Raw genomic sequence first — 21,442 nt, 5'->3', positions numbered from 1 at the left:
GTATTCTCTCAAACATAAGCAATCTGGCATTGCTTTCATGAATTCATCTTAACGGCCCGAAGTCATCGACAAATTAGTGGACAACGGTACAACGGTCACGAGAGATCTATATTAGCAAGGAGGGGAGAGAAATGGCGTTATTGCACAATATGAAACTACTGGCAATAAGGTCATCATCATTGAAGAAAACAGCTGATTCAGTCCACCTGCGATGTTGTTCATGGAGTGGAACCTGGGGAAGTGTTAATCAGGTAGCCACTTTCCTATTAAAAAAAGGTAGCCATTTTCCTGTAGCAGCAGCATTGTTTGCATCCGGTTCTTTCCAGATCAAGACATTGTGTTAAGCAGGCCGCATTTCTCAGGCGTTATGGTGTTCCAGATTCCCTTCGCCCTCACAGCTTCAGCGGTTGTTTGCATCAGCTGATATAATCTGATGTTGGAAGTCATTGACATGCTGCTCTTGGTTATAACATGAAACGTGACTTGTGAACTGAAGTGAATTCTGCAGCTCTGCCTGTATTGTAGACAAACAGTTAAACTAAAAAAACATTATTTTTACTGAAATAATTAATGAATCAGATATCTCTTCCTATATTGACCTGCTGTGAGGCTCGACAATTACTAATCAATATGCTAGTAGGAGTAACTAAAATATCTTATACGAATGGGATGGCTCAAATTGGATATGTTCCTATTCGACTTGTTGCTATCTAGCAGGTTGCAGTTTTCCCAAGTGACAAATTGGCACATCCTATAACTGGATTTGTTATATCGTTCAAGCAACCACCAAATCCCTATCCAGTACTATTAGCTATTAGAACAAATGGTCGCTAAGTTAGCTTGGCCTCCATTAATACCTTATTCTAATCTGAAGGGTCAGGTGAGGACGGGGTCAATGATTTGTGCTCCCTTTTGCCAACAAGGGGGAGACTTCTTCCTGAATTTCTGATTTGCTGTCTCTATAACTGTAGAATTGTATGATATCGTTGGGAATATAGCTTAGCTGTTTTATAATTTCTCCACCTAAGGTGGTTGTTAATTATATTCTCCAGAATGATTAACCACTACACAATGAACAAATATCTTGGCAAGTTCTTAAAAATGAAGATATCTTAACAAACATTAAAGACTTATTTTTTAATTATTATTTTTAGATGCTAGTGCCTCTTCTGCACCTAGCATGGTGAAATAAACCCAAAAGGATAGGCCGATAGGGTATGCAATTTGATGGACTTACAGAAATAACATGCCTAATCTGTATACATTTCTTCAACGAAGCAGTAACCACATTTCGGAACATTGATTATACATGTACACGTAATTTAGCGTTAAAAAACCTTACACGGACGGACCAAAAAAAAAATTGTGAATTACTCCGTATATCTTTGCACAGTCCCAGCAAAGCTACTCCGTACAAAACAAAACTTACCCAGTTAGGTCAGCTGTAGCTGTACTGCCTGTACACCCAGGCATGCACGCGTCATCTCATCGCCCACCGGCGGCGGCACTCCCCTGCGCGCGCCTCGCGGCGGCCTGCTCCTCTCTTATCGCTTCGATCATCGCGACCACGCGCTCCAGGACGACCTCCTGGTCGTCGTCTCCGTCGCCGGCGCCGGCCGCCACCGACGCGTCCCGGCCGTCGCCAGCGGCGGCGCAGTAGCAGACGACGGCGCAGCGACAGACGGGGCAGGAGTTGCGCACGCCGAGCCACCGGTCGATACAGGCGGCGTGGAAGACGTGGCCGCACGCCGGGACGACCTTGACGCCGTCGTCGTCGCCAAATTCCTCGAGGCAGACTGGGCAGTCCCTCTCCTGCCCCTTCGTCGTGGCGCCGGCGTAGGGCACGACGGGGAGGGACGCGGCGTCGGCGGGGCGGAGGAGGAAGGCGGCGGTCGGGAATCCCGCGGCGGCGCGGCCGGCGCGCGCGCGCTGGCGGGCGCAGCGGCAGTAGGTGCAGAGCAGGATGAAGCAGAGCACGATGGAGAGGAACACCACGGCGGTGGCAGCCCCCGACGAGAGGTCGAACTGGGCCGCGGGGCCCCTCCCCGAGGTCGTTTGGCTTGGGCCGACCGCCGGGGTGGCCGTGGTCACCTCGTTGCGCGCCGCCAGGCGCCTCGCGTGCGACGACGCCGTGGCCATGTGTTTCCGGCGCCGGCGTGTGTGTTTGTGCGCGCGCGGGGGTTCCGCTCTGTGGTTGTTGAAGGCCAGAGGCGTTCTACGCGCGTATGTGGAGTATAGTACAGCCGTACAGGTGGCTACTCGTTTTTTTGGGGTCACGAGGCGAGTTTGGTTTATGACGTGCTAGCATGTTTTGCTTGTGCGAACTGAACTTTCGAATATTTGACAACCGTTTATTTTATTCAAACAATAATTAGAATGTATCCATATATGTCGATAATTCATTATTGTGTTTTGGAGAATAGTAATATTTTTTTCTTATACATGGCGTGGGCCACAAATTCTGAAGATTAAATCAAACCAGCGGTCAGGGTGGTCAATTCGTCAATGAGTACATTGACATGTCCCAGCCTGGACCTATCAACCACCTGACACCTCACAATCAAGGCGTCAGCGCAGCGCTGCACGAAGTGCCCGTTGTGATCCTGGATAACAGCGGAAAGACCAGCATCGCTGTTTCTTCGGAAAACTAGCAAACGAAACTCAAAACCACCCGAACTAATGTGTGTCGTGTTAAACAACCGCTCCGGTCTCAAATTCCCTATGTCGCCCCTCTTCCGGACTCGGGAGCTCCTACACCTCCCATACATGGGTAGAGCTCGGACAAATGATCATGGCATGATACCCATCCTCCTCTCCAAACCACATCGCAGGCTCTTAAATTGAAGGAGTGGAATAGCGCGCGACGCCCGCGCTGTAGCTCTTTGGCGCGACGCCGCGCTGCAGTCCTAGCGCGCATATGAGTTTGCATGCGAGCACGCCGCGCTGCTGGCCTAGCGTGCGAATGAGGTTGCATGCGAGCAGCACATGCTTAAGCGTCAGTTGATTCCATCAGCATAATCAGCTTGTGTCATGTTAATTTTGTTTCACGTGTGAGTGCAATATCTTTTGTATCACTACTAAAAACGCTCATTAGTAACGGTCGAAAATGGCTATCAGTAACGGGCAGGCTGCCCGTCACTAACTACCTGTCACTGATGTGGGGTACATCAGTGAAAGGCGGCCAGCCCGTTACTCATGTGCAACGCATACACTGATGATGTTTTAGCGTAATTAAAAAAAAGCTCACGGCTAGCATATAATTATGCTAGCCATGATTTTTTTTGTCCCAATTGCATACAGTACGAACTAAAAATCCACTGCAGAGTTTAGAAAAAGAGAGAGTGAGGGGGAGACCGGGGCTGCAGAAAGAGAGAAACGAGAGGGGTAAGAGACCGACCTGAAGATCTTCGACTCCATGATGGCGCCGTCAACTCCATGACCGTCATGTCGACTCCTTGACCGCGCCGTCGACTCCTTGACCGCGCCGTCGACTCCATGCCGGAATGGGGGTTTACCGGCGGCTGGGTGGCCGAGAAAGGCCGGATCCAATGGGGCGAGGACGGGGGCTGCCGGATCCGGCCCTGTCCGTCATCGGTGGCCGGCAAGGGAAGCGGGGCCGGCGTCAGAGGGGTGGCAGGGGGCGGCAGGAGAAAATATCGGGAGGCAGGGAGAGATGTGGGCCCGTGGATCCGGTTCCTCTGTTGCTCAGCCAATAGCATGACGGCACACGGATCTGTGCTTCTTAGTACTCCTGAGAATCTAGAGAACATCAGTGGCGGGTGCAATTGTAAGGCCCGCCACTGATGTTTATTTTTGTGAATTTTGCAGATTTTTAAATTGGACCATTACTAACGGACATCCCGTGCCCGTTACTGATGAAGTGTTATCAGTGACGGACATACCATGCCCGTCACTGATAAGGGGTCATCAGTGACGGGCACGGGCATGCTCGTCACTGATGTTATGTTATCAATGACGGGCATGGTATGCCCGTGACTGATGAGGGTCATCAGTGACGGGCGGGAAAGGCCGTCACTGATGACCCATCACAGATGTTGTGCTTTGTAGTAGTGTATGTGGAGGCATGAATGGATCACGAGACTTCACGGTTCAAAAAAAAGCTTCACATATTTGTCATGTTAGTTCTCATGAATTACCGCCTCCTAATAATATGTACATCCATTTCTATCATAATCTATCACTCAACCGTATCCCGTATCTGTTTCACTCCAAATTAAGTTACCACCTCGACTTAAAATGACCCAACACAAATACTATGTCCTTGTTGTCCCCTAATACATACAAATTGCCACCTTATTGAGTGCAAATCGATGTATCCAACAAACACGATAACCATATGACCATATATTTCGGTCAAAAGTATAGCATGCATCATCGCATTTCGCATCTTCTTCACTTCAAATCGAGATACCACATTCATTTAAATAAAGACCTCACACAAAGCCTATATCCAGGCGTCCCTTAACAAATACAAATTGTTACCCCTAGAGTATACAAACTGTCATCCCCTAATGAACACAAATTGCCACACATCATACACACAAATTGCCATACCCAAATTAACATAAATAACCATTTATGTCCATCCATTTTGTTAAAAATGTGTAGCACCCACCACTGCCACACTCATCTCCTCCGCTCCAAATTGAGCTACCACCTCCATTTAAAACAACCACACACAAACATATCTCTTTTCTTTCTGTAATAAACACAAATCGTCACCCCGAATGCAGATAATTGCCACGCCTAATGCAGATAAATCGACACCCCTGATGCAGATAAATCGATGCCCGTAATGGAGCTAAATTGCCACATCTCATGCAGATAAATTGCCACTCTTAATGCAGATAAATTGCCACATTGGATGCAGATAAATTGCCTCGGCTCCTGCCTTTGTGCTGCCACCGAGCTCCCCGCCATCGTGCTCTCCGTCCCGTACAGCCTCGCCCCTCGACACTTCGCCTCTCCGCTGCCATCCACGACGATGTGGATTTCCCCTGCTGGCTCCGCGTCAAGGCCGAGATCGGTGACGCCGACCCGTGGCTCCTGGAGTCGGCCGCCTTAGCCAGAAGGCCCAGAACCTTCTTCTCCGGTGCCTCCCCCGGCCACTGCTGCAGTGCGCGGCGACGAGCGACGGCTCGTGGTGGCGAGACAAGGGCAGCGCGCGGCGACGAGGGCAGGCGGGCAGCGCGCGGCGTGCGGTGTGGCACGCGGCGGCTCGCAGCAGCGCGCAGACGCGGGGCTGGTGCGCGGCGACCGCGGGGCGGCTTCTCGCGGTGGCGCGCGGAGGAAGTGAAGAAACGCGGCGGCGGCGGGGCGGGCGCGCGGAAGCAGTGAAGGCGCCCGGCGTCGGCGGCTCGCGGCAGCGCGCAGAGGCGGGGCTGGCTTGCGGCGGCGCAGGGAGACTGGGCCAGCGTGCGGCGGCGGGGACTGCTGTGACGGAAGCGGGGCTGGTGCGGCGTCTCGCGGTGGCGCGCGGAGGAAGTGAAGACACGCGGCGGCGGCGGGGCGGGGGCGAGGAAGCAGTGAAGGCGCCCGGCGGCGGCGGCTCGCGGCCGCGCGCAGAGGCGGAGCTGGCTTGCGGCGGCGACGGGGGTGGCGCGCGGCGGCGGGGACTGCCCGCGGCATAGCGTGGACGGCGGCGTTGGATGCACGGGCAGAAACGATGCGTCGCGCGAGGAGAAAGGGAAGAGGCAGTGCGTCGCGCTAGCAAACCACCGAGCGAACGTTAGTTCGTTATAATTTCCGTAAATTGAAATGTCAACTAAGCTTGATACCTGTAGTCGTTAGACCGCCAACAACCAGTTCCCATGCATGCACAAATCTTCATTTTCGCATGTACTCTGTTTGCCAGACGATCTTCCACGGAAGAACACGAATTGTACTCCCTCCGATTCATAATTTTTGTCTTAAATTTGCCTAAAAATGGATATATCTGTTTGTTTCTAAAAAGCGTCTAGATACATGTAATATTTCGACAAGAATTATGAAACGGAGAAAATAGGTCGTAAAGATGGCACAATTCCTAACATGTTCACGTGAACTGCATGCCTTGTTTACATGCAAAATTTCAAAAATCCCGTTGCAGTGACTAGTTGTGTCCTGCAATTTTTTGCACGTACGCATTGGAATTTTTTTTTACACATGTCACTGCACACGCTGTTTCCATGAACATTTTTATAATTTTTCAAAACCTTTAAGCAAGAGGCAAAAGCTTTGTTTTCCTCCCGTATCCATGACGCGTGACGAGGCGTTCTTCAAAGGGCACCCTCCGTTCCTTGAAACAGAGCATATTAGATTTCATTATGACAAAATTTTGACCACAAATTACTATCTTAAGAGGTGATTTATATGGCATGAAATTAGTATCATTAGATTCGTTATCAAAAGTATTTTATAATACTTGTGGTCTCATATCTCACAAGCCACGTATTAATAGAGTAATTCTTAGTCAAAATCTTATCTTCATGAAAGCTAATATGCGCTCTTTCAAGAAACAAATGGAGTATTATGCAAAAGTATAACCTGGCACCGTGTCCGTGTTTAATGAAGAAAGGAGAGACACTGTATCACACTCTCTCATTTTCACAAATAATGTCGCACATATTTTGAGAACTTTAACCAACAATCAGACTAATGATTTGAGAATTACGTGCTACAAAAAAATATATAGAATTTATAACATCACTGGACTCATATTTAAAAAAATTCCAATGGTATAAAATTTATAACATATAATCTACATATTATTGGTCTAAGGTTAGTCAAAATTTGACCCTGAAATTGAAATGTGTGCGCGACATTCTTTATGAAAAGGAGATAGCAATATAGAATCCGCTCTTAGTACCGAAATCAAGACAACTTGTAATTTTCTCTCAGAATACATAGTAAATGAGATCTTATTTAGATAAAAGTCATTAGGAGTTAAATCTAAATAAATACTTAATGCATATGATATTAGGGGCAAAATCCCCCTCACTCAATTTTTTAACTTCTCTGTACCACACCTATGGTACAGAGAGGCCGTCGGTGGCGAAGCCATGTATAAGTTGTGGGGTCAATAGATGCATGGTCCCCACAAAAAGAAAACATGTACTCTTAGTATTCTAGATATACAAATATTGTGGTTTTTGCACAAGTCAAGTCAGAATTTAAGGTTTTCTTGACGAAATTTACATGCACGTAGTATGCATCTGCATTTATACTGGAAAAACATAAAAAAAAATAGCTATGATTTAGAAAAATACCTGGCTCACCGGGACCCAAACGTCTACTACAGTGCTACTATTCATGACAAAATATCATTTCTCTCTTGGACTCACAGCAAAATTTGTCTGTTTTTTTTTAACTCAATGTGTATATTTCCAAGTTTGAAATTTTAGGGTGTGATAGGTACATATTGGGTCAATGCGACAAAAAAATTATAGTGGTGGTGCTAACGCACATTGGTTGCACCAAAAGCAAGTGATCCATTTCTTTACAGTTTTCAGAATCTCCTCTGCAACTGGAAAGATCAACAAGCAAGTGATCCATTTCTTTACAGTTTTCAGAATCTGTAAGCCAGACGATATACCTACAACCTGTTGAAGATCCAAAAGGAGAAGTTTTAGACGCATAGAAACATCCGGAGAAGGGAAGATCTCAAACAGTTGAAATTGAGCTGCAGAAGCATCTCACATATTGGGAATTCTGTAACCGCTGCATGTACTGATCTCACCCTGTTTTGCTTATCTGGTTAAAAGTTATTTCATCTATCGCGAGTCACTGCAGGAATGATAAGAAAAATGCTAACTAGTCAAAGAATGCATGCGGGTAATCTTGTTAAACTGTAAAGGCTAGTAGTACTAAAGAAAACTAGAAAGAGGGGGGATCTTGACAATCTGTAGTTCTGTGACATCTGTTAGCCGGTGTAGTGATGATGTTAAACAAATAAATATACATTTTACCTCAGTGCTAACTCAGGTTCCTGCTCAACTCTACGCAGACTAACATTCATATACAAGCCCTGGAGGAAAGAGACAAAGTAAGTATAATCTCATCTGAAATAGAAAATGGAACAAACCAAAAAGGAAATGAAATGAAGCTTGATATCAATTGAAACATGCTATCAGCACTGTGGCTGCTGATTCAAGTAATCACAAGACAGTAAGGATGACTACAACAGCTGTGGTTTAACATAGTCACGTGATTTCAGAACGTATAGTGCTGCTTTCATCCTTATTCTTTGTTAGCAAAAGGGCTAACGAATGTTACTTCCTCCGTTCCTTTTTATAAGATGTTTTAGCTTTGTCTGAAGTCAAACTTTTTAAAGTTTGACCAAGTTTATAGAAACATGTACCAATAATATCTGCAATAGAAAATTAAGTACAATATGAAGATAATTATCATGGAGGATTTAATAAAGCTAATTTCGAGTTATAGATGTTGGTAAATTTTTGTATAAACTCGGTCAAACTTTAAGAATTTAACTTAGGAAAAAACTAGAACATCTTATAAAAAGGAACAGAGGTAGTACTTCACTCGACTTTCCGACTTTCATCTCAATTTACTTCTAATTCTAATATTCAAAATACAAGCTTTTGAGCCATCTGCAGGTTGGTGATGAGATGAATATAATCTGGGAAACTTCAACTGGTCTATAACTAATCTAGACACTCATAAACCAAGACCATGGTGAATAGAATCATCTCCTCTGGAATCTCGCATAGTCTACCTCCAAGTACTGCAGATTTTGTCATAGTAGTTTCTATGTTTATTTTACAGATTGAAAGCAACTTGATAATGAATATGACAATGCAAAAATAGGATAATATAATATGTCTAACATGCTCTCTTACATTGGTTGTATGAATCGTGGCCCCAGTGGTCATGTTGATTTCTTGATCAGCCACAAGCTGAATGTCAATCTTCTGCAAGACAACTGCAAGTGCCACAATTGCTTCTAAAAGAGCAAACTGATCTCCAACACATTTTCGAGGACCTCCGCTGAAAGGGACAAACCTGGCAAACAGTGGTGATGGGAGCAGAGTATAATTTAATCATATTTGGTCAGGTGATAAAAATTAGTTTGATCAATTTTTTCACAAATAAAATGTAGATGGACCATATAAAGTAACACGATATTGTGACCTGAAATCAGTGTTTGACTCATTTGGAACTGGTCCCTCCAGATCAAATCTCTCTGGAACAAATTCATCCGCTCTGTCCCATACCTTTGCAACAGGAAAAAAAGATGAAGATTGCAATGATAAAATATTGGAATGGTATGCATTTATTCATGCTAAGACATTGCTAACAGGGGATAACAATTTTATATGGGCAAAGGATCTGCAGTGTGCAGAATACTTCAAGCTCCGACATTGTGTGATAAGAAATTTCCCTGAGTATGTTGTCATTATGTTGTGGAAATTGGACATAATTCCATAATATCGTCTGTTTAGAATGCATGAAAGCTCTACTCCCACATACAATAACCTATTTAACTAGTGGGTCGTGGTTTGCACATAGCTGAGTGACCCTACGATTTTCTAGTAAAAAAATTATGTACTATTCGTCAGTAAGCTAGCCATCAATATGCCATATTTCAGCATGCAAAATAGTTTATCTGAAGAGCTTAAAAAATATCAGTAAGCAGAGCAACGTGATCTGATATTCAGATGGAAAAATATACCTCAGGTGATCTGTGTATATTGTACACTGAAATCATTATATCTTGACCTGCCTTAACCTTGTAGTTTCCAGGAAGAACATCATCAACTATTGCACGCCGTATCAGCACCTGTTAATAAATTTTCTTTAGTAACCAAAACTACTTCTGAAGTTGCTTGTCTGAAGCACAAGGAATGTACAGGGGGGTGTGGGTATAGCCTCATAGACTCATTTATACAGCGCATCAAGTACTTCAGCTCTTTTACATCTTCATATCTGGGGAGTCTACCTTGTAGAACACGATCTACCTCATCCTGAGCTCTCCTTAGCGCTGCTGGATCCTTCAGCAGTGTAATACTGAGCAGTCAACAAATATTAAAGTGATAATTTAAGTAATTTGTTGTTTCTCATTTATGACTTGACTTGATACATCATTTGTCTAAGATAGAAAGGAGTACCTTACTCAGAAGATAAACAGTCCATGTCAGGACAGAACCTGTTGTTTCATGACCAGCAACTAACATTGACAACAGATCATCACGTAACTGCGAACTGTTGACCTGAGCCATATAAAGAAAAGCATGATAGTTAAAGCACTAAACAGACAGCAAGGAAAGTGTATGTACTCCCTCCGATCCATATTAATTGTCTCAAATTTGCATAAATATGGATGTATTTATGCTTAAACAGCGTCTAGATACATGTAATATTTCGACAACTAATATGGATCGGAGGGAGTAACATATATGGTGAAACAGAGCAACATATAGTAAATATTGCATGCAAATACAGCACAGCTGGCTTAGCACAGAAGCATATAAAGTGTTTTACATTTGTCAAAATTCAGCCAAAAGTGAACTGAGTCGACAACAGGAAAGGAATAACTTCACATGGAATTATTTTTCTGTCTTCTGTCACAAGTTCTTCAGAAATTGGTAGGAAAAGGAGAAGGAAATGCTCGTAGCAATAAGCACTGAACAAGTGCCACAGGTGGGACCACTTGTATCAGGTAAACATCATTTTGCTCTGCTAACTTGGAATTAGGAATAAGACAGCAGAAGTACTTAAATTAGGAATAAGACTTCATTTCGCTGGACACATTGAATGAAGTTTTGAATTAAAAATAAATCAAAGGCAAAAAATAATATGGTCCACTGTAAATATATCCATTTGCTTTGTGTAGATATCTCAACCTGCGATAGAATGTCAAGAATTGTATTCACAAACAAACCCATTTTCTCTATGATATCATTCATTTGAACTGATACTAGCAAGTTTGATCAGCTGGACACTCAATGCATGATATGGTTCAACCGCTGATTTTAACAAAAAATCAACTACATCAAAGATAAATGGATAATGAAAGATGCCATCACAAGCTAAGGGTGAAACCCTTGAGATGATAAAAATAAGACTAAAGTCGAGGATTTATATGAAATGAGAGAGTACTTTCCTACCCAGTAGAAAATCAGTTGGGGAGAAAATAGGTACTTCTCATAAAAGTTATAGCTCAGGATAGGCTAAAGTACCTCTTCACGGCTCGCAAGTAAAAAGCGCAAGATGCTAGGATCTGCCTCGTTTACATATTCATCACCCTCAATCTGTTCATTTTCAGCATCTACAATTGTCTTGCACTTCGTAATCAGTTCTTCAACGGTATTCCTTATTATGTTAACTGCCTTTTCTGCTTTTATCTGTCTAGGAACTATCTTGCGCAGTAAATCAATCTGTCAAAAATAAAAAAAAGGATGGCCTCAGATATCAGTCATGGAATTTTCGCTTCTGCAAGTTAGCTAGGTCAAAGTCAATCAGAGTTCAAAATTTGAAATGTAACATGATGAAAGAACCTACCTGCCAGTATGGTAAAAGATCTGTTGAGCGAGCCTCTGCTTCTTTGAGTGCAGTATAAACAGCATCAATAACAGGACTATCTGATGTGAGGGAATCAAAATTGTAGTTGAACAAGGACAAACCAATCACATCTAAAGTCATTTGAGAAAACCTTGCTTCCATATTAACAGGTTCACTACTCAAAGCATATGTTTCGAGTTTCTCCACTAATCTCTCAGCACATTTACAAAATACTTTTTCAACCATCACTGAGATAAATCTTTTGTGTAAAGATGGTACAACTGCTCTTCGTCTCACCTAAAATAGATGACAAATTACTAGTCAGTTGAAGAAAGTATAAATGATAAAGCATACTAAAAGGTAAGGGGTCGAACAAAGGGAGGGAGGGAAAGAAAACTTCAAATGCAATTCATGTGATTAGATACAGTACGCCTTCAGAATGCACAAACATCAACCTGAGTTCTGAGTTTCAGTGAAGTCTAATAGGGTATAATTCACAAATGGTATAACAATGAAGAAAACAAGTCAGATTGAGTCATGTTCTGTTAGATCCACTACAGTTATGAGTCTTGTTCTATACACCCAAAAGTAATCTTGATCATACAAAATATCACAACCGGTATACGATTTGGTAAATTGTTGCTTCGAACGAAGCAAATTTCCCGTGTGTCTTACACTTCACTTCGGGAACCTCAGTTGAGTACCTCATAACAATTCATCACCAAATCCCGAAAACATGCACAAAAACAATACTATTCCGTATTATTCCTCCAATTCTAAATTCTTGTCATTGTTTTAGTTCAAATTTGTACTAAAACGACAAGAATTTATGATCGGAGAGAGTACTAGATATTTATGCAATTTCTCCGACACTTCACAGAACAATATAATCACGACCATCCACTACCCCAGTCGCTCAGAAACACCACCAATTTTGAGGTCGAAACGAGAGAGAGAGAGAGAGAGAGAGAGAGAGAGAGAGAGCACCGTCCAGAGCGCTCCCTCGGCGATGGCGAACCCGGAGCCAAACAGGAACTCGGAGACCTCGGCGACGAGCCCCTTCTCGTACCGCGTGCCGTACCCGCGGAGGACGTGCTTGGCGACTGCGGGGTCGCTGACGATTACGAAGTCGCGCGGACCCGCAGCGAGGCGGTAGACGGGCCCTTCCTCGCGGAACCACTTGAAGAGCGGGAGGAAGAGCGCGCCCCCGAGGAGGTCCCGCACGTCGTCGAGCTTGGCGGACGCGACGGGGATCCCCGAGCCGTCTCCACCGCCGCCTCCCCTGCCGACCAGCGAGCGGGACAGCGACGTGAGCCAGTCGGGACTGACCCACGAGGTGGTGGGCTTGTTGTTGTCGCCACCGCCGCTCCTTGGAGGGGGCAGACGGAGGCGGGCGTGGCGAGGATGCGGCCTCCGTGGGACCCACGGCTGGGGCGGAGCGAAGGTGGAAGCGAAGGCGAGCGCCGCGGCGGGCATCGCGCCGGCCGCCGCGGAGTCGGGTTTGGGGTTTGCCGGGGTCAGGGAAACGGGGATGAGAGGAGGGGGGAGGAGCCGGGAGTTGTTGACGCGGGGAAGAGGAGGAGGGAGAGGATGAGGTGGGTCCCGCTAGTAAGCAGGCGGCGTACGGGGCGCGTGAGTTTTGAATGCTTTGGCACGCTTACAGTAGGAGAAGTGATACGGGCCCTGTGGGCTATTGCCATGTCCGGATGTCCCTCACGCTGATAGCGTGGGGAAGCTAACACACACCTGCAGGCCTTACCACCCCTCCCTCGCTTGGCCCATGAAACGTGGCCCAGGTACGGATGCACCCTTCCTTCCATCTGCGTTTGTTCGTGCGTGAGAGGCGTCCTCACGGGAGGAGCAGAAGACTAAGGGGTTGTTTGGTTGGGAACATCTTGAGTGTAGCCAATTCGAGTCTGATCGGGCAGGTTCGGCGGCCCTTGACTTCCTGCTGGGGTCCTGAGAAAGTCAGTACATGGGGAAGCTGTGCAATCTGCAGGTCAGTCGGCCATGTCGATCAGAGCTCTCTCCTCCAACTTCATTGCCGCGGCACCCTCGAAAGCCAAACGAAAATCTGTGGTGTGGTGCAAACCCCAAATCGATTGGGTTAAACTGAACGTTGATGCCTCGTTTGACGCTGATTCGCTCTGTGGCACGGTGGGGGCTGTCATCCGAGACCACACTGGAAGCTTTGTTTCAGCTATCAATTGGAAGCTGGACTTTGTTGCAGACGCTGAAGCGGCGGAGGCTCATGCTATCCATGTGGGATTGGAGCTGGCGAATCTTTCGAACTGCCAGCGAGTGCTGATTAACTCGGATTCTTCTGTAGTTGTGGATGTTCTATCATCAGGCCATCGTCCGTATGGGGCAGCAGCTGCTATTTACAAAGATTGTTTTAGTATGCTCGAGGACTTGGTGCAATTTGATATCGCACACTGCTACAGGGAGACTAATAAAGTTGCGCATGAGCTAGCCCGCATTGCCAGGTTTCAACCTGTTAGTTCCTGGTTTGCAAATCCCCCTACTTGCATTGTACCTCTCCTCACTGAGGACGTAACTCTCATTTCAAATTAATATAGAGGTACTTTGCTGTCAAAAAAAAGGGCTGTTTGGTTGCTACCGTGACACGAATATGTCTGATCGGACACAAGTCTGAAACTAGCCTGGACCTTATTTGGTTGCCACCCTGAGCTTCTTGTCCCCTTGCCTGACCTGACAACACCCACGAGTGATTAGCCTGGAACAGGCGTCTTTTTCGCTTGCGCATCTGCTTTGCTACCTCCCGACGCCCCTCCCGACCCTGTATGCGCATGCGCAGCTGCTCCTCACTCCTCGCTGTCGAGGCGACGAAGCTCCGTCCTTAGGCGAGAAGCTCGACACGCTGCAAGCTCCACGAGTTTCGTGGCATTCGAGCAAGGAGGAGATGGCCAGCCGGGCGTAAGATCCGTCAATGTTTTAATGGAGTACCAAGATCAGCTGTTTGGAAGTCCGGCGAGCTCCCTATAGTTCCATGTGCAAGGACATCGTTTGCCAACGGCAAGGCCTTTGCTCGAGCGGGATGTTCCTTGGTGATGCTGATTGATTCGCTTTTCTTTTTCCTGCTGTGTGAACAATGGATCGATCTGATCTATTTCCTTATACGTGCATCTAGTTTCCTTTCTTTCCCCTGTCATCTGGAATTAGGAGAATCGATCATCTTGGGCTTGTGTGTCCCTGGAGAATCGGTATTATGCCATGACAATAATTTTGTGCTTCAGAGGAGTGTGGAGGGGAGGAGGAAGAAGACGAGTTAGGATAAAATCAACCTGTGTAAGTATTATTTATGTTTCTCAGGCATAGTCACCAACCAAACAACATATCACAAAACTTGTCTGGTCAAGCAAAAATCACAAATTTCTCAGGCCAGTGTCAGGCAAGCATTTTTCTCAGGCACATCTCTCAGGGTAGCAACCAAACAGCCCCTAAACCCTGGCCGTCCATACCTTTGAAGAAATTTGTGATTGTGATCTCTAGCGGTTTCCTTCGTCCTTGACAGCCAATCTGGTGTTTAGAGACGGGAAAAACTACTGATTAACGTCTGGAATCTAGATTTTTTTTTCTTAATAGTTTTGTGTGTTTCTTGCGATGGAATCTTGACGTGGAGATGACATTGTCTAGTAGATTGCCATGTCCTCATTGTGGTGTTGACGTCGCAGTATATTCCATGGAGTCAGTGGTTATCGTGGCTCATCTTTTGGTGTTTTCGGTTTGTATTCCTTGTCGACTCATCAACGTGGCAGCGGCTTCACAGCTTGTTTTGTAAGGGGTGTGTCTCGGGTCATGCTGCATTCAATGATTTTAATTTTGCACTGTTTCAGTTGGACGACTCATGCGGCTTCTCAAAAGCTATATGGTTAGTCCAGCTTGTGAGGATGATGTTTTGTAATATCATCACCTAATACTTTGAGGAATATCAAAATGCGAATGATGGATCTAGTGTTGTTGATTATGAAGGACCATGATGAAGCTTTTAGTTTTATCGAGGATCTTTGTTACTTTTGTTCTTATAAATTGTATTAGTCTAGCTTTCTTTATGAAATAAAGCCATATTGTTCTAAAAATTATATGTTGTTCATAGCTACGCTAAAAAAATTATACATTGTTCATAGTGACGGCTAATGATTAACAAGGTCAAGAACGCAACATTGTCGCAACCGTCATCGAAGATTTATCGGTTCCTCTCGTCCCCTGGGTCCATCTTGCCGGGAGGAACATCGGTTCCTCCTATGTTTAATGATATGAATTGCGTGGTCCTGATCGACAAAACTACGGTGGTTTCTTTGATGTGACGATGCCTTGCCTGCTGGTGCCGCGAAGTTAGAGAGTTTTTCTCACCATAAGTTCGGTGTGCCCAATCTTGCGGACTTTGGGGATATGCCCAATCCGTTTATATAGGTCTAATAAGCTTTTGTTAGTGTATCATGGTGTTTTTGTTGGGCTGATCTTTTGTCACTTGGGAGTCATATTTACTGTTCTGATGAAGAACATGTGGTTCGATGACCTATAATTTCAAGGAATGATCACATGCCATGTTCACAGGTTCGTATCATTTTGGATGGGCGAGTCTAATTTGTGCATGGATATGATCAGTGGCGGTGTTGCTGCTTATCTAAGTTGAAGCCTTGCAGTATTTCATGTTGCAGATAATGATACAACTAAGATGTCTTCGAGATATTGCGTTATAATTCTTAATTTTAGAGTTACCTTGTAGTTTTTTTGGTCAATGATCCAAAACAATGATTGTACATATAACGGTTTTCGAGTTTGAATAAAGTTACAGATGATTCTAGGCTACGTTTTTTGTGTGGGCTCGCCGCATCGGGAAATGAGAGAATCCGCAATCATTTCAAACAAGTAGTTTGTGTACTTTGTGAGGTTTTGTGTTCTTGGTGACGACACCTTGGCGGAGGAGGCAATGGCATATGAAATAGTAATGATCAACGCTTCAACATTTTGACTGCAATTGGTGTGTCCTGACCACAACACGATGGAAGATCTTATGTTTTCTTTGTTTGAGGTGAACGACAAATGTAGGGAGTTTGGTCCTTGGTGGATGAGAAGAACATTAACCAATCCGCTGCTCTAACCATTCAACCTATGGTTGGTTTTCAGATGGCCTATTTAGTGGTGCATTGCCCATTCATTTTGCGTAGACTTGATTCGCCGTAGGAATTTACCATCCGATCTAGGTTCGTGTAAGGGAGAACTGTAAACGAATAAGAATAACCACTCGCTGAAACTCCCTGAAGCTTCAAACGTCGAAGTTTTTTTTTTTTTTTAAGAACAGCTTCAAACGTCGAAGTAGATTTGACTTTCGAGACATGGGCTTAATAGGTGGAATGGGCAGAGCGGGGAGATGCGTATGGCCCATACGTCAATACACTTGACGTTTCGACAATTTCCTCAGCAAGCCCATGTTCCCTGACATGACACGATATGGACTTCGCACAGCCAGGCCCATACTACTAGCACAGCGCCACCATCCTCTCTTTTCGTTCATCCAAACTTCCACAGCAAGAGGCGCCAAGAGCAGAAACACACCAAAAGGCGATTAGTCGGAGAACTAGGAGTACTCGACAACAAACACGAGCGCTAATTAAGTTAACCATCCCGACAGAAAAAGGGTCAGGCGGGACGACGGAGAAAGCCGTGTGATCCGCGGAAAAAGTAGTGTCGTGGAAACGAGGTGGGTTGTGCTCCGTTCGGGTTCGAAAAGAAATAGAAGAGAAATGTCGCACGACGCAGCCACGCGCCGCCGCTGGCGCTTGCTTGCGTGGGTCGTCGATCGCGAGGTGGCCGTGGTCCTCTCACGGGGATGGATATCGACCAGACGTGCGCGGGCGTGCGTGCGGCACCGAGGAAGGCGCCGGACCACACAACACCAGTTGTGGGGCGCTGCTGACCCTGAAAGCCACGGTGCAGGGAGGCAGCGAATTAACCGCGTCCCGTATGCTCCTCCTCCTGGCCCCGGTAAAAAAAAAGAACAGAAGGAAGTCTCTCCGTCCCACGTGCAGGCGCTCTTGTTCTCGGTTTTCGCAGGCAGACAGATACTGTAGGAGTAGTCTGTGGTGGGCGTGTGGCCATTAACTGCCGATGGAGGAGTAAAGATTTGCTTTCCCCCAAATGAACCATTTCAAACTATCTGAAGGTCACGAAGTTCACTGTGTAGAAATTCCAGCATTATGGTACAAAAAAGGCACCCAGAGCCTGGTACTACTACTCCTATTCCCGTTGTTAATCCATTCCCTGGCGATAAGTACTCGGCCGGCGAGCTGCTCTCTGCGGGGTACCCACGTGAAGCACTGGAGTGGAGAGTACTGTACTTCCCGAGCTAAGCTGGCGAGTAGAGCAGCCACACGACAATTAATCTTCCCAATAAGCGAAAGGGAAGAAGATACGGGTTCACGGACAGACATGGCATGCGACTAGAGGCGTTGCCACCGGATGGAACAAAGGAATCCGCCCTTTCATGTTCTAGAGAGACCAATGGCCATCTAATCTTAATCTCTTTTCTTTTAACACCAACTCACCAAGCGCACAGGCCCCTGCAAGCGCAGGAGTGCAATAGTGCATAGGAGTAGAGTAGTACTCTACAAATTCAAAATAATTACTGCTATCGCAGGTACTAGTACATCCCATGAAGACTGGTAACTGTCACGGGCGCTTTTATTAAAAGAAAAAAGAAGAAAAAACAAACCCTCATGTTGGATTCCCTCGGCGATGCCTGCGGTGCCGCTGCCGGTAGGCGGCCGCGCGGGGCACGTCGTCGGCACAAGCGGGATCACGACAGGACGACGCAGGGTAGCGTGGCGAATAAATCTAGGCGCACGGGCGGCGGGCATCCAATGCTGGCTGCTGGCGAACGATGATGCGTGCCGCCAAGTAAAAGTACAGTGGAGAGGGGAGGGGGAACAGACAGGGAGCCGCGCAGGGCCTGCGCCTGGTGCGGCTATCGCGGGCGGGGAATTGGCGCGCGGCGGCTCTGCTCTGGCCTCTGGGGCTCGGCTCGGTGGGAATCCCAGGCGTGGAAACGGCGGCATTTTTTAAGTCCTTTTCTCGGGCGATTCCCGGCGACGGTATCCGATGATCCCGCGTGTCGGCTACCACACGGGAGGGTTCGGGGACAGACAGCGTCACGTCTCTTTCTCTCGGTCACACCCCGCCCTTGTGCTTTTTCACGCCAGGGTCCTTCGTGCCCCTCCTGCTGAGTCCTGACTGACTCCTGAGTTCTGATTTGAGTGGATTTGGGAGAGGAATTTCAGGTTCTCCCGTGCGGTTCGTGTGCGTCGGCAGGCATAGGGATTTGCGGCTGATCGGTGGTGTCTGGACTCACCTTTTTCTTACCGTACGTCCCCATTGGTGGGAAGGTCTCGGGTTTACGCATTCTTCCGGCTTTTCCATTGGTAACTCCGACACAACAGTGCGAAGATGAAATACTAATATCACGGAAGAAAAAGTTCACACTCTTCTTGGGCAAGGCCTGTCGTAACGGCAAGTAACTTAGAACATTAACATGCATACGTTACTAGTCTGAGTCCCACGGTGGGTAGTAACTTATGTGTGGTGTCATGTATTGTGTCATTAATTGTTTTGTAGACTCATCTTGTCTTGATTTGTGTGGTGTTATGGTAACATATTTAGTTACCACATCTCTCTCTTATTTCATTTATTGCCATGCCATGTCACTAAATTGCCTAAGTAGCATCTATGTTATTATCCATGTTATTTGCAGTATGACTAGCCTAAGACACACACGTCTGTAAGTTTTAATTTTCATCAATAATTTAGACCAACTAATAAAATACCAGTTGTTGCCTGGTAGGAGGAAAACAGATTTTGGCCAACACAGAGGGAGTACATGAAACTCACTTTACCATCACTTTCAAAAATAAGTGTGTGAAGTTGAACTTATTCATCGATATGTGAATGAGATGAGTGGGTCAAATAGCTAAACATTTGTCATAAAATATCATCATTCTAAGAAATTAAATGAAAATGTTTGTAACAAAAATTTATTCAAAGTCCAGTTCCAGAGATTCTCTACTCTAAAATTGATGTTATATATCTTAGAACGATGAAGAAAATAGCTTGCATTTCGTAAGATCGAATTAAATTCGAACTAAGATCAAATTCACATTTAAAGTTATGTGATCTAGCTATGGATGCAAGCAAGCAATCCACTTAAGCCTCGCCTAAGTATGCTAGGAATCAACCTAGTGCAATTTCTCAATTAAAATTAGCAAGAAGTGATCTTTTGATATATTCATGTTATAGGAATTGCTACACTGACTTTGCATCCTCAGGACAACTCCAAGATCTCTTTCATATTTGGACCACTATATCTTCACTTATATAGGATTGTTCCAAAACATAGTTTCCTACGTCTAGTCACTCCAACGGTTCTCCTGAATCTATTGACCCCCCCCCCCCCCCCAACCACTACCCCTCCGTCATGACCGCAACAACCATGTTCCGAAGATGCAGGCTGACAATACGGTGAGGTAAAGATGACGACACATAAAACTTTCCTATCGACGAAGAGATGATGGTGCGGTAAGATATCAAACTTGTCGTAGGTGACAACTGAGCGAGCAGGGAAATAGGAGAAAGAAGGGAGGGGGGCTCATCTTCAATCTTCGGTGTCATGCGGGAGGAAGGTCATGATGACAAGCAGTGGCGGCGGAGACAGGTACCAGGCCAGCCCTGGCCCCGGCCCCCCCTATGATTTCGCATTTCTACTTTAGTCCTTGTATAATCATTGCAATTTCATCATCTGAGCTTCATATTCTTATGCTTTGGCCCTCCCTAATAAATCACCCTTCCATTCTGGCCCTCCCTATATTATTTTCCTGCCTCCGCCCCTGATGACAAGGGGCTTGCGTAAGCCCAAGATGGCCTAACCCGGCCTAGGACAAAGGGGGGGGGTGGTGGCTCAAGACTCCAGAAGGTGTTTGACCCTGACAAGAGGCCTTGCAGCAAGATGGAGTACTAGCCAATAAGACATCTCAATGATATTTTAGGGGTAGATTAGTCCTTTGCCCCCAAGGAAGATTCGGTTGTAATCGCATGGACAGTTGTGACCTTCACTCGGATCAGACTATATAGGCCGATTGATGGGAAAGCTTTGGGAGGAGTCTCACTTTTCAGATCATCCTCGCATCACCCCTTTAAGCTAGAATAGCTAATTCAGGGAAGAAAAGCATATCAACAGTCCACCTTTGCATACTCATATCTCAGCAAATCATCATCGCATCATCCCTTTAGGCTAGAACAACTTTAGGAAAGAAAAACGTCTCAACAACCCATCTTTGGATACTTGGATCTTGACAACCTTGTGGATCTCTTCCCCGAGTTGCTTGAACATCTCAAGACAAGATCAGCCCGAGCAAGTCTCAAACCGGAGTAGGTGTTACCTCAATCTGCGGGCTAGAACCTAGAAATCCGTGTCTCGATTACTGCCAATATTGCTAGTACAAAAACACCGACAGAAGGTTCGTGGTAGCAGTTACCCAATGACCATCCAGGAGCCGCCTAGAGTGTTGTCGAGTGAGTTACGAATTCACCATTGAATAGATGATAAAGAGTCTACCAATAAAGGGATACTCCATAATCCGTTTGAATGAGACACACAAGACGTTAATTATATAATTTGACTCTTAGGGCATCCTCAACAAGGAGTACTACACGGGTACCAAGAAATTAGTGACCAATGTGGAGGAGGGAGGAATGACACAACCAAGTAATGGTTACTTGAAGAACTAACAGGTACTACACGGATATCAACACAACAAAGAAGATGACATGTGGGTCCATAAAAAATAATGAATAAAAAAATGAAATACACTGAAAAAGGTTGAGAAAAATTTTAGTACCTTGTTGATGC

The 21,442-nt window shown here is 45.6% G+C and overlaps 2 protein-coding genes across 2 annotated transcripts; both read right to left on the bottom strand.

The window, feature by feature from the left end:
- Positions 1-3: 3 nt before the first annotated feature.
- On the bottom strand, positions 4-2,241 carry LOC100844475 (RING-H2 finger protein ATL74). The gene is made up of 2 exons (XM_010236677.2): positions 1,430-2,241; positions 4-514 (listed from the first exon to the last, which is right to left on the bottom strand). Exon 1 carries the CDS (start codon positions 2,137-2,139, stop codon positions 1,486-1,488), a length of 654 nt encoding a protein of 217 aa, XP_010234979.1. The 5' UTR covers positions 2,140-2,241; the 3' UTR covers positions 4-514; positions 1,430-1,485.
- Positions 2,242-7,308: 5,067 nt separating this feature from the next.
- LOC100835344 (carotene epsilon-monooxygenase, chloroplastic) lies at positions 7,309-13,119 on the bottom strand. The gene is made up of 11 exons (XM_003574246.4): positions 12,508-13,119; positions 11,521-11,817; positions 11,199-11,396; positions 10,128-10,229; positions 9,870-10,010; positions 9,692-9,799; positions 9,151-9,233; positions 8,859-9,021; positions 7,968-8,026; positions 7,699-7,785; positions 7,309-7,601 (listed from the first exon to the last, which is right to left on the bottom strand). The coding sequence occupies exons 1-10, from the start codon at positions 12,994-12,996 to the stop codon at positions 7,773-7,775; spliced, it is 1,653 nt and encodes a 550-aa protein (XP_003574294.1). The 5' UTR covers positions 12,997-13,119; the 3' UTR covers positions 7,309-7,601; positions 7,699-7,772.
- Positions 13,120-21,442: the final 8,323 nt, after the last annotated feature.

Source organism: Brachypodium distachyon, chromosome 3 (assembly GCF_000005505.3).
Source record: "Brachypodium distachyon strain Bd21 chromosome 3, Brachypodium_distachyon_v3.0, whole genome shotgun sequence".
NCBI classification, from domain to species: Eukaryota; Viridiplantae; Streptophyta; class Magnoliopsida; order Poales; family Poaceae; genus Brachypodium; species Brachypodium distachyon.
This window is presented reverse-complemented; position numbering and strand designations above follow the sequence as displayed.